This window comes from Cariama cristata, unplaced genomic scaffold (assembly GCF_000690535.1).
Source record: "Cariama cristata isolate BGI_N322 unplaced genomic scaffold, ASM69053v1 scaffold14664, whole genome shotgun sequence".
Taxonomy (NCBI): Eukaryota; Metazoa; Chordata; class Aves; order Cariamiformes; family Cariamidae; genus Cariama; species Cariama cristata.
In genome coordinates, this window is record NW_009613585.1 from 3,884 (window position 1) to 17,185 (window position 13,302).

Consider the following 13,302-nt stretch of genomic DNA (forward strand, 5'->3'; position numbering starts at 1 on the left):
TTGCCAGCATTGGGAATAAATGCAGAATATATGCACCTAAACGTCATCCTGCCTGAGAGATGCTGCCCAGAGCTACGTGAGGGGGCTGACAGCCATCTATTTAGATTGCGACGTTGTACATTGCTTTTAACAGGCACCGCGGTTTCAATCTACCTCATCTCTGAACAGAGTTGGCTTACGGGCTCTTTCAGTGATGAAGAGATGAAATCTGTTTTCACAGGCTAATTTACATATGTTTTGCATGACCTGTTTGGCTTTACCCGAATGGGTTCCTAACCTCTGCCAGGACCCCACCTCTGCCTCCGCGCCCACCCTGGGTGCCTGAGAGTGGCTCACACTCTGGGATCAGAGGTGAACAATTACAGTGAGCACCTCCGAGGCAGGCGCAGTCGCAGCTCCATCAAGCTGAAATGTTCCTTGCTGTGGGGGGAAAATATATCAAACACCATTTCACTGATCAGATCTGATGTTTTCTCCTGGCCTCTGGTACGATATCGCAATAGTCTTTTAGAAACTTCAGCCCAATATTCAGCGCAGTGGATGACACCAACCTGTTTGAGACAGGAGCTGCTCAATTTTAGCTCTGTTTAACTCCATGCTGCAGAGGATAATCCCTTTGCTCCACTCACTGAAGAACAGGGAGTAGGGAGCTCTGTTCCCCGTCTCCTATCACTTAGCAGGAAGAAATAGTTTCAAATTACTGTGGGAATTTTAAAAGTCGTTGCTACCTACAGGTGAAAAGTCATATTAATAGAAATAAATGAGCTTAGAAGCAAACTAATGCAGCTATAGCCAAGAAACTGATGGGAAGCAAAAAAAGGGAAAAAAAGTAGGAAGAATAATTCTTCGTATTGCTCAAATACATTTCCCTGCACTCCCGAAGTCTGACTGAGGTTTTTACCGAATCCAGAGTGAACCCTTCTGTCATCTCAGGAGGGATTTGGTTTACGGCAGGGAATTTAGCATCCCTGCAGTCCTACCCTCAGGTACGGGCAATAGGTCTCTCCTCCTCCGACAGCTAGTCCTGTGCTACGGAGCTCACACTCCTTAGCCGTAGGGGAAAGAAATGATCCACTGATGGGTTTATTCACATTTTTTTCCTATTGATGTTAATTATCTGATGCCATCCCTTTTCCACCTCAGGAAACACTCTACCCCTGACTCAAATACCTTCCTAAATTTACTTATACTGGGGAGAACAGAGCTGTAGGTATTCAGCCTGGATTCACAACCAAGGGATACCCTAAGGAAAATATACGTAGTTGGGGCTGTTAGCATTTCGGTTATTTCCTGCAGTGAAAGAGGAGGTACAGATGACATTGCAAACAGCATTGCCGAGACTCTGCCTGGAAAACTCAGTACAGCATTTAGGGAAGAAGTTTGAACAGGAACAGACCCACGAAAGAGTTACTGGGAGGACTGGGGAGCAGTGAATATTATCAAACAAGAGCAGACTAGAAAAGTTCAGTTTGTTTAGTCTAGCAAAATGAAGACTGAGAGAGGATATGGCTGTTTATGCTTCCTTCCGGACCAGTCAAAAGCGTGGTACTACTCAAGTTCAAGGAAAACACCAGCAGAAGAACAAATGGATGTAAAGTGTCTTTCATGCAGCCCTTTCATTCTGAGCTGCCAGCAGGTCGAGGGAGGCGATCCTCCCCCCCTGCTCAGCACTGGTCAGGCCCTGTCTGGAGTACCGGGTCCAGTGCTGGGCTCCCCAGTTCAAGAAAGACATGGGCTTACTGGAGTGAGACCAGTGCAGGGCCACGAAGATGATGAAGGGACTGAATCATCTCTCCTGTGAGGAGAGGCTGAGAGAGCTGGGACTGTTCGGCCTGGAGAAGAGAAGGCTCAGGGGGATCACACCAATGTACATAAACACCTGAAGGGAGGGTGCAAAGAGGACGGAGCCAGGCTCTTTTCAGTGGTGCCCAGTGCCAGAACCAGAGGTGATGGGCACAAAATGGAACACGGGAGGTTCCCTCTGAACATCAGGAAACACTTTTTCACTGTGAGGGTGACCGAGCACTGGCCTAGGTTGCCCAGGGAGGTGGTGGAGCCTCCATCCTTGGAGATATTCAAAAGCCACATGGAGATGGTCCTTGGCAACCGGCTCTTGGTGGCCCTGCTGGAGCACGGGTTTGGAGCAGATATCCTCCCGAGGTCCCTGCCAACCTCTGCCCTTCTCTGATTGTGTCTTGGAACACACTTGGGCTGGAAATGAGTTGACTTCTACCGCCAGAGGAATTAATGGCCTCTTACACAGAAGACCAGAGGACTAAACCTAGCTCAATTTAAGAGTAAGCTTGATTGTATTAGATGTCATGATAGCAGTGAACCTGTCCTGCTGACCCCTCCAGACACGTGCCACTGTACAGTCTTTAAACATCATGGTAATGGTAATAGTTTATGGTAGTGGAAAGGGAAGGAAAACAGTTTTGTACTGTTAAAAAAAATCACAGTGTTCCAAAGGAACTGACATCACCTACCTGTGGTTAACATAACTATTAAGTCATGAAAATGGATTGATGTTAAATTAGTAGAGATTTATAATTTTTCCTTTTTTTACCCCTTTTCTACTATATATTACTAGAAATCAAATGCTTCTCCTAAGAAACAACAAACTTCCACAGCTGGTTTGTAATGTTATTTACAATTTAAATCAGTAGGCAGGCCCCAGCGAATTGAAGGAAAGGACAACTCTCCCATTATTCCCCCTACTCGGAAAGCTCTCACCCCTCTTCATCTTTATGATAAGGAATGTCTGGTATGCGAGCGTCACTCCAGCACATCCCTCCAGTTCTCTTGTGACTATGAGTCCCAAATGGAGACTAAGGGCACTTGTGAGCAGGGGGCTGGCTCACAGACACGGTCCAGACCATCGTTAATTATTGTGCATTTGCTGCGGGCGTGTACCTTACCACAGGTAGAAAAAGTGCGTCTGCAGTCTCCAAGTCTCTTCAGTTAGCAATCAGCTACTACAGGCAGCCCGTCTAAGGCACAGCAAGGCTCAGGCTGTTTTCAGAGGCGTGCTTTTTGCTCAGTAAGGATGAATGGGAAAGCTGTAAATATAAACAGCCTGATTAGTGGCAGCAGCCTCTTGGAAAAGAAGTGCAGCATTCCTATTAACCCTTTTGCACTCAGTCACCGGCCTCTTGCTTTACTTTCTGCTTTCAGAGAGACGCTGAACTTTGCTGGCTACCCTGTGTGAGTCTTGAAACCTGGCAGGAGGAGGAGGAGGGTGGGGAGGGAGGAGTGCATCCACCAAGCTTGCTGACTAAGTAAGCTGAGCTAGTAACCGTGCTGGCCAAGCCAAAATTTCTCCTTACGCAATTACTTGTTAGCGATGCCTGCAAATACATGCTCTAGCCAAACGTGCATTATCTTTCTAAAGCGTGGAGAAGAAAAGAAGCTCTTGCTTGAAATAGGTTAGAAAGGAGAACAGTACGCACCGGGAGGTCAGCATGTAAGGAAGCCGAGTGAGGCAAAGCCTTGAGAGAGGAGGTGGAATTGCATTTGTTAAAACATATGGAAGTCAGCTCAGCAGAGATCTTGGATCCATTTGCTGTCTACTGAAGTCAACAGGAAGATTCATATTAAGTTCAACAGGTTCCATCAGTTCCTGTGTAAGGTGGAAACAAATGCTGAAGGTGCTAATTAAGGTGCATAACAAGACTTGGGATCTTTTATTTAGAAAACAAAACATCCAATCACTCCTCCTCCCAGTTCTCCCCAGCCTGAAGAAAACATACCAAATATAATCATCTCAAAATCAACAACAAAAAAATGATCAGCCACAGATCATACTCCCAATTTTAGATTGAAGACTGTCAAATAGTGCAACCACTGGGCATCCTTTGTTGTCACGTCACTTCAAATTTCATCCTCTCTGACTCATGGCAAAAGGCTCGCTCTTGACAGGTGAACAAATCAGAGGAACAGATAGCCTCTGCAGGCTTCCAAGCTTCTTGTAGTTCGTCTACGCCAGCATTCGACAGGGAAACTCGGGCCAGTTACAGGACTCATCCACTAAATCCAATACAGGAAGACCACTGGGACCAGTCTGCTGCTACTGGAGAGAACCACAAAAAAAAGCCCGTGACTTGCAAGTTAGTGACTTCTGATTTCGTTTTTCCTGTAGTTGCTATTACAAACAGAGCTCCACAGCGACAGCCAGGGTAGAAGTGTTCCTAAAACAGTTAGTCCACACAGAGTTTAAATCGTACAGTCCCTCACTCTCTTCTCTCCTGTAATGAGGCTTGCACGCCTGTCTCCTAAACGCATTCCCTGAACGACTTCAGTCCTTTCCCACCATTCATATTGGGATCTGAGGTTTCCTCCCTTTAATCTGACAGTAAAGATGAAAGGCTTTTTTAGAAAAGAAACACAGCAAAACTCAAACACGCACAGAACCTCTGGGGGAATTAATCTTTCTTCTGAAATCAAAGTGGTGTCAACACACGTACACACCACACAGTTTGACTGAATGACAGCTAATGAGAAATTCAATTCTGGAATGGATTAACCAACCAACTGGCAAGAATGGGTGAAGGTTGTGCAAAAAGCACAAAGAGGAACAACATGGTTGAATTTCAGACATCAAAAATGTAGACTTAGTGTCAAGAAAACCGACTTGAGATTCAAGTTCAACACAAGCAAAAGGGTGAAAGTCCATCGCTCAATACAGATGTTTGAAAAGAATTCAGTTGCATGGCTTTTATTTCTCCAGTGAAAGAGATACAAGAAAGACAAGATTTACTTCTGTCTTCAAGGTACGCTTTTTCTAAGTGGCTGGGTTTGGTTGTTATCTCAGTAACACTGACACAGTGGAAATATGAGAATAATAATATCAGCTGCATTTTAATGATAACACCATCCAAACACTGAACAGCTTTATGAACGTCAGAAAATAAATGATCAATAGGCCCACAGCTCTAATCCTGGGCCTGGGGCAACTTCAGTATCACTTTGCCGTACTAGGGCAAAAACCAGAGCACTTTTCACCTGGTCTTTAAAAGCCAGCATTCCTCCATCTGAAATGAAACAAAAAGTGGCTAACTACCCTGCAACCTTAGAAATCCTTTCACGTAGTCTTCTCGGGACCTAGAACCTACAGCGTTGTCTCTACCACGGTGAACACACCGTAACTTTCCTAACCTGTTGGCTAAGACCAACAACCTCCTCTTCAGGATCCACAAGAGCAGTTCAGGGATGAGGTCTCCACTGATGCCAGTCCAGAGGGAGTCTTGTCCCAGATTGCTGGTTACGGAGCAACCGCATGTCCCAAAAGGGAGGTGTGGGACCGATCCGCTTAGTCTGATGGACTGTTAGGAACCAGGCAAGGGTTCAGTATGTTATGAAGGAATAAATAAGAAAAGCTAAACCATTATTTTAAATTTGTTTCTCAAAAGATTTCTGATGTTGAAAGCCATAATTAGTTATAATACATTCTAACCATGCACGAGGCTTTTAGCACGTAAAAAAAAACCAAACAAAGCGGCATTCCCAGAAATTGTCATAACACAGTCTGCTGCAAAGACTTCTCCAGGGCAAACCTCTGCACTAGCCTGAATCTCCCTGACTTCAAGCCCAGTCCTGCGGCATTTATTTATGTGGACAATTCCATTTGCAGTACTCATGACTACGCAGATAAACTATTCATGACAGAGCAAGCCTCAACTCAAACAAGTCACTTCAAGGAATAAGAATAGAAAAAGACTAATACATGGATTTGAAATACTTCTGGCTCCATAATATCATGCTGCAAGTTGAGTGGAAGTTGGTGCAGAACTCACTGAAGAGACCCATTTCCTACCTAATTAAGGACAATGACAAGGGAGACAGGCACATCCTTTTCATATGAAGATGATTATACATTTTTAATACTTAATCTGTCCGACTCTTTTTGATAGATTCCTCATAAAGCATATTTTTAATGACACTATATTTCTTCTCATGTTAGCTCCTTAGTCTGTGATAGTAAAAGACACAATTGTTCTTTGTTTCTTACTTTCAATACAGGTCGGTAGTTACTAAATACAGGTTAAGACTGGTTAAATTCCAAACGTCCATATTGTCCAGGAAAGCATGCTAGGTGAGCATTAATACCTTCATATGGCTTTTATCTTTTATCTATTTCTATTTGGAACAAAAATGAGTAAATGAGTTACCTCCTGTGATTATGTAGGCATGATAGTTCTGTCAAGATCATCTTCTTTGTATTAGAAGTTTTAAAAGCAAGCTTTGATAAAGGACATCTTATCTTTTTTCTTTTTCTTTTTTTTTTTTATTTACATCTTCACAGCTTACTCAAAATAAATTCTCTCATTTTCCCAGGTATAATTTTATCTCTCTAATCCTATATCCTGCTTAAAATTGCCTACCCTTTATTCGTTACAAAGCATATAACTATATTTAGAGTATTTAAACTGGTTTACAGAATCTTCTGACTAGCACTATTTTCCTGATTTAAAAAATATATTCCATGAAAGCAGGATGTGTTCTCACCTCAACTCACTGCCCATGTAGTGCTCACCTGCGAACAAAGAACAAAAATTGCCTACATTACGAGGGATCTTCAGAAAAATGCTACCTATGTATTCAATTATAGGGAGTACACTTCCTTAAAATGCTTAGTTTGCTCCAAATCTTCACTTCTCACAGATTTTTGCTACAAATCCAGACCTCTCCTAAGGATTACCATCTGAAAAGCGCCTAACTGCGGCTGGGAAATCTGTTCAAATGTAGGTTATTCCCCCGCCAGAGGTCAATACTGATCAAGAGGCAACAGCCCTTATCGTCTTGTCCGTTTTCCAGGCTGAAATGTTTCACCTCTTAAGAATGCATCCCCTTCACTGGAACGCTGGGCGTGCTCTGTGCTCTGACTGACTTGGTGAAGTTCGCCCTCTGCATTAATTTTTTTCACTTTTTCAGAGTCGATCTCTTCTCCTTTCAGTCCTCAGCGTGAAATAAGTAACTTGATCACGGCAACGGGGCTTCACAGCGGTACACCTCCTTACAGAGCATTTCAAAACTCTGAAACCGCACACCTTTGTGGAGCACACTGGAAGCAATTACCTAGGAATACATTGTGGTTTAGAAAAGTATTAATTTCTGTGATTTGTAGGAAACACCAAAGGAATTAGTAACAAGAAGATCATCAGTAAAATGTCAAAATTTCCAAAATCAGGAAGGCAACTCCCAGGCAAGAGGATTATTAAACACAGACTATCCCTGCTTTATTAAGGCACCAACCTTTTAATGTGAAGTCTGAAATCTAGTCGCAAGTCTGCCAAAGGCTTCCTCTGATTCTCAGCTCTCCTCTCTGCAGCTGCAGGGCCAGGACATTTATATTGTGTTTGCCTCAAAGAGAAGTTCCGGAGCCAAGTTCAAAAATCTCTGTAAATCTCTTGGAAAGCAGTGGTGAGAAAAAGGCGTTAGGTACAATGCATCATCTGATCACGGAGAACCTCTTCAGCCTTTAATAGCGTTGAAGCCGTCCAGGAGAATCAAACAGGTTATATTGAGGAAGCACTCCGGAGAAAGCCTGCATGTTTACGGAACAGTATAAAAAATAAACATGTTATTATCAGCACATTTAGCTGAGATAATGAAGTTGAAAATGTAATGTGGAATGGAGGCATGGTCAATGCCTGCTTCCATGGAGAAACACAGAACTGGTAAGTTTTCCTTCTCCCTGGACTGAGGTTTGGCCCACAGCAGTATGCGGCGAAGTGAAAAATGCTTTGGTTTAATGTATTTCAAGTTTAAAGACTTACATGTTTTGTACATTTAGAATTTTTTACGCAGGTAACGATAATAATTCCCCATCGCGTTCAGTAGCATAAAGCGTTTGCTAAAGAAGCAGACAGTAAATGTTCTCAGCTCATCTCCAGTGGGGCTGAGCCAACGTTCTGCCCGGCGATGGCTGGGAGGAGGAGAGGAGATGGCGAGGAGACCGATACCTTATTTCAGCTCTGCCTGGCCTGTTCCTCTTTACAGTCAGTGACTGCTGATGTGACATGACAAATCTTGACTTCTTTCAGCAATTTTGAATTCTGTACATACCTATTTCAGATGGTAATCTCTACTTTGTTTCCGGAGCCCCGCTTGTGCCTTGGTGCTGGCTCTGCAGCCTTCACATTGAGTTAAAACACATAGGCAAGGACTTCGAACTCTCTTACGAGTAATTTCCCACCAGACTTCATTCTGGAGTAGGACCGTGGGTTCTATATAGAAGCCTCTGGTGTACTTATAGGGGAACTGAGGGTAACGAGGGGAGAAAATCTTACTATCAGTAAATTTAAACTGTCTACGCAGGGGCTAGGCCTCCGGCACTTGCTGCTTTCTGAATGATCTGTCACTTCTCCTGAGATGTCTGGATGAAGTATGAGGTTTAGAACTCGTTTGCAAAACCTGTGTATTTTCGCTTTAGTCACATTATACTCCTGTGGAGGCAAGCTATGACTCACAGGTGACTTGTAAACTGTAAAGATGGGCCTCCAACAACAGTCAGAAAAAAAACCCAAACATGGAAAAGAAAGGAAGGCAGGCAAATTCCTCCTGTGCAGGGTGCAGCAGCACCATAAGCCATGGTCCCAGGGGAGAAAGCTGCTTTTTAACCTCTGTCAACCCTTCCAGAATGGAAAGGTCTCTTGTATTCAAGGCCATCATTTTGATGGACCTTGTTCTATAAAACTCTTAGTGGTTTGGGGGCTGGATGTTACAGGAGGCCCTCTCTTCACTGGAAATAGGTCCATGTTAAAAAAATGCTCCGTCCACGCTTTGTGAAAATATAAACATCAAATTGATGTGCACAGCAACGTGGCTGGAGGGAACAAACAGATGGTCAAATGAACAACGGCCAAAATTAAGTAAATTTTACCTTTTTTTTCCCCTCTTGTATTTCTTTCTTCTTTTTATTCCTCAATCTGAAAAAATTGATTATATTCTTTATCAAAAATTATTTTCTTCACAAGCAAACCAAAAAATACCTCTGTTACAGAACACAATTTCAATGCACATTTCTGAAACTCCTCTGCCTCCTTTATTCCTGAACACTGTAAACATACCCTGGCATATTTATACGCAACGATAGCAACCTGACAGCAGTGCTTAAAAATAAACCCAACAGGAATTGGCAGTGTGTGTGTGTGTGTGTGCACAGCAGACATACCAATCTATAGCAGGGGCTGAAGAGATGACGTTAGGGGAATACTGTCCATTATATTTGTTTGGTTTTAATCCAAATTGCTCAAGCATGAGGTGCAGAGGGTTATGCAAAGTTTAGTTTAGGTTCTTTTTTTCTCTTTTTTAAATAAACACAACAGTAATTATCACTGCAGTGACTAGACAGAGTCCCAAGTTACTTTCTAGATGAAACGGCCACCGCTCTTTCCCAACGGTAAGCACACATCTGGCTATCCCCAGTTGGAGCACATCCACCCAGACCCCAAAAGTGTCACCTCCCTAATGGTGTCTGTTCACGTACGGGCCCCTCACCCTTTGCCATCCCTCTCTCAGAACACAAGGTTTTGTTCTGTTGAAATCTGTGACTAAATTCCAACAGATATGCAGATGGGTAGGAGCGGTACGTGGCCCCTGGGCCCTCGAAAAGCAGGTGGCAGCGGATACCTACAGCGGCTATAGGGGAAACGTGCATATATACATAAAGGAAGAGGAAAGAGTAAGTAAAATTGGCAAAGGCTTTTTAGTTTGTTATCAGCGTATTGGTGGATCTCTGTCTCCTCTTATCATCTCTTAAATTCTCCTGTGTGACAAAAGAAAGATTTCAGGTTTACTGCTGCATTTTCCCTTATGCGCTGAAGAACTCAGAATTTTTAATACGTGGTTTTATACAGTTCTTTATGGCTTCTCAATTTAGGCATGTGCATCAAATGAATTAAGACCGAAGGTAATGATTTCTTTGATGCAGCGTTGTACAACACTGAGAACCAAACTTTAGAGAAAAAAAGGATAACGGCTGCATCGTTCACAGAAAAAGTCTACATTTGCTTTCAGTTGGTTGGTAAAGCAGAGACTGCAGGAGATGGCATACAGTAAACCAGGCAGAATACAGGCACAAAGTTTATTTTGCTTACAAACCCAAACATCAAGTGCTTTCTAGGCATATACCAAAGGAGACAGGAGCAGAATGGGCAACAATGGGAGTTCCTGTAGATTTTTAAACCAGCATAATTTTGTAGATTTAAAAATCAGCATTTCAGCTGCTGGCAAGTTGCCGACGTGGCAGTAAGCACTAGGAAATTTGCCCGTCCCTGAGCCCAGTCACAAAACCAAGCTCCTGGTGCACCCAAAGTTTTGAGGAGATGAAAGCTCACGGCCCACAGTTCAGAGGAAGTGCTAGTGCGATAAACTGTTAATTAGGTGTGAATACAGCATTGATGGTACCACATGCATTTTGAAACATGGCAGTTCCCCAAAGGAAGTGTTATCTAATTGTTTTTATACCCCTCAAAGACAGCCATCTCCTTGGCACCTCGAAAGGAATGTACAACCCAGGGCGCCGCTTCCCTTCCTGACCGCTGAAGAGGGCTCCTGCTCAGGGCCGTCCACGCCTCCTGCTGCAGAACAGCCACGGAGTATTTCTGGTCCCACCAAAGGCACTTACTGTGTGGGCTGGCAGGAGAGAAGGCTGGAAAAGACCAAATGTGCAGGTCCGTCTCTTTTTTCAAGAGCAACAAATGACCCTACAGCAACTTTAGCAGGGTATCTCCAAATTAAAAAAAAAAAAAACAAACCAAAAACATCTACGGGGCAACCGCAATAAAGAAACGGGATTGTAACAGAGAAACCCATGATAAAAAGGTATGAGGAGCTTTCACTAAGTTATTCAATATAAGGAGTGAGCAAATCACACTTTATTGGCAGGTCACTGTTCAATTAACCTTTACAAATAGCTGCATTTAATAGGTTTGTTTTGTTTATATCAATGTTAACATAAGACAGATGAATACATTGTCTGATTTTGAGGGCTGAAAAGCTCCAGTTTAAAGTGAGTATTTGGTAAATCACTGGTGCAGCAATCCATGCAGTTATTAAATGCCCTAAAGTCAGACCAAAAGCCAGGTTAAAAATTTACCAATAGAAAGATTGCCTGTCAATTTCAAACGATGTTAGTTAATATTAATTATTTCAGTGACTAAATAAATGACCCCCAAAGTTTGATGCCACTTTAACCTACTTGTCTCTACCTCAGATAGCATTTACATTTATATCTAACTTCCTTTTAATGCTGAACCACCTAAGGAATCATTTTAGCAGCAGGTAAATGCCTCAAAATGCAGTACTGACTTCTAGTGGGGGTGTTAAATCCTTCTCAAAATAATTCAGATACACCTTAGTTTCCACTGTGCAATAAGGCAACAGAACTCGTGTCCACAGTGAAACCGTTTTCAAGAAAATATAAAGTGATCTAAACCTGCTGTGTATTCACAATCGACAAAACCTCATTTGGAAGCTAGGAAAAAAATGAGGCTTACGTCCCCCTTTCTCTGTCACTTCTCACCAACTTTTCAATTTTCAGTTGGAGTCTGGGGCACAAAAGTACCGTATTAATGACAAGTCAGAGGCAGGCAATATTGGAAACCACCCAAGCGTCGCTGCGTAGGCAGCACAGCCAACTCAATTTTATATATGCAGAAGTATTTGTGGTCTACGCACGAATACTTCAAGGGGCTTTTAGGGAAAGCTGCCCACGCTGGTAACCACACCCCAAATTATCTCTAGGTAAAGACACAGACTTGTGCATTATACAGGAAGACCCAAGTGCTCCAGTACAACCCTAATAAAGGTGGGAATAAACCAGTACGGAGAAGAGTGCTCCCAGAAGTGCGTTTCCCCGGTATGGAAAGAACAGGCTTTGAGCACCAATTCACTTCGCATAACTCACTCATCAGAGGGAGCTCCTCCATCGCAATGATCTTAGCTGGATTCAGGTGACCTTGAACTGAAGCTTCCATTTCTCCGATCATTTTGTCAAGTCAGTCTCCTTTCTCATGCAGAAATCCTGGAAACAGAAACTCCGTCACTCTCTTGAGCGTATCTCTGCTTAAGGAAGAATAACAAAAACTAAGTGCTGGGAAGCGTAAACAAACAATGTACCACTTTCTCTCCCAGGTGCTGGACTTTGATTACTCCATTCCAAATGTCCTTGTTATTACTTGTCAAAAAGTACCAAAACCATTTGGTTGTCAAGGTACGGAACAGTTTTAACATGTCCAATTATTTCTTTGGTTGATTCATCGTTGACTATGGCCTGCAATGGCCAGGTCTCCTCCCGTGGATAGGCAAGAGATTCGATGGAAGTTTTGCAGGAAGCACAGCGTGTTGGTCAGAGGGCAATTTCACTTAGGGCCCAGAAAATGCCTCCTCCCTACACGCCTACTAACACCAGAACTTCGCGTGCTTTACGGCCAAAAGCAGCTTGAACCTATAGCAGTAAGCATCTAAACCCATTCAGGTGGAGCTATATATTTTTATTGAATGATCACCGCTGTCTAAAACGACGAGGGAATTGTTTGGCGTGTAAGTCAGCCCGACAGGATAAGACAGCCCGTGGCTAATTAGAGGGTTAAAGATGGGAAACTCCTCAGGTTTCCCTAAGCATATCACGGCCTGGCTACAGACATCCGTTACTATAACACGACCCTCTTTGTCGAAGGCCACAGCCGTAGAATATATTTTGGAGGGGAAAACGAGGTTCAGACCGAAGCTATCCATCTGGCCGACCAGATCCATCTCTGCACTGAATATCTTCACCCGGGTGCTGCCACTGTTCAGTCCTTGAGCTTTCAGGTGCTCTATTACCACGATAGCACCTGAGGTCTGGGAGACCGCGACCCCTCTTGGGCTGATGAGCTGAGACCGGATCATCTGACACTTCTTTAATTTCCCCTTCTTGAAGTTGGCCGTCAAGCGGTAGAGAGCTCCTGCCTCCGAGTCGCTCAGGATTATTTCACCCTCAGGGGTGGCATCCAAGCCCCAGGGCAAACAGAAACCTTCCCGGACAGCCAGGACCCCCCTTCCCTCAAAATCAAAGGCCTTCACGGAGCAGTCCCCGCCATCGGTGACCACCACGTGCCCGTCCGACGTGACCGTCACATCAAGCGGGTACTTGATATCGTTGCCCGCGTCCCCTCGCTCCCCGAATCGCTGCAGGCAGGACCCGCTGGGTGCAAAGACGTGGATCCTCTTCTTGCCGTCGTGGGTCACCGCCAAGCGCCCCGACCTCCGGCAGGCCGCCACCCCGGTGGGGTTGACCAGCGACCCCCAGCCCCCCAGGCA

General features: G+C 44.0%; 1 protein-coding gene across 1 annotated transcript; it reads right to left on the reverse strand.

Annotated features, from left to right (window-relative positions):
• Positions 1–12,474: 12,474 nt before the first annotated feature.
• Positions 12,475–13,290, reverse strand: NHLRC1 (NHL repeat containing E3 ubiquitin protein ligase 1; the record flags this gene model as incomplete). Its single annotated transcript, XM_009699089.1, has 1 exon — positions 12,475–13,290. A coding segment is annotated over one exon (816 nt), but the record flags the coding sequence as incomplete, so codon positions are not given.
• Positions 13,291–13,302: the final 12 nt, after the last annotated feature.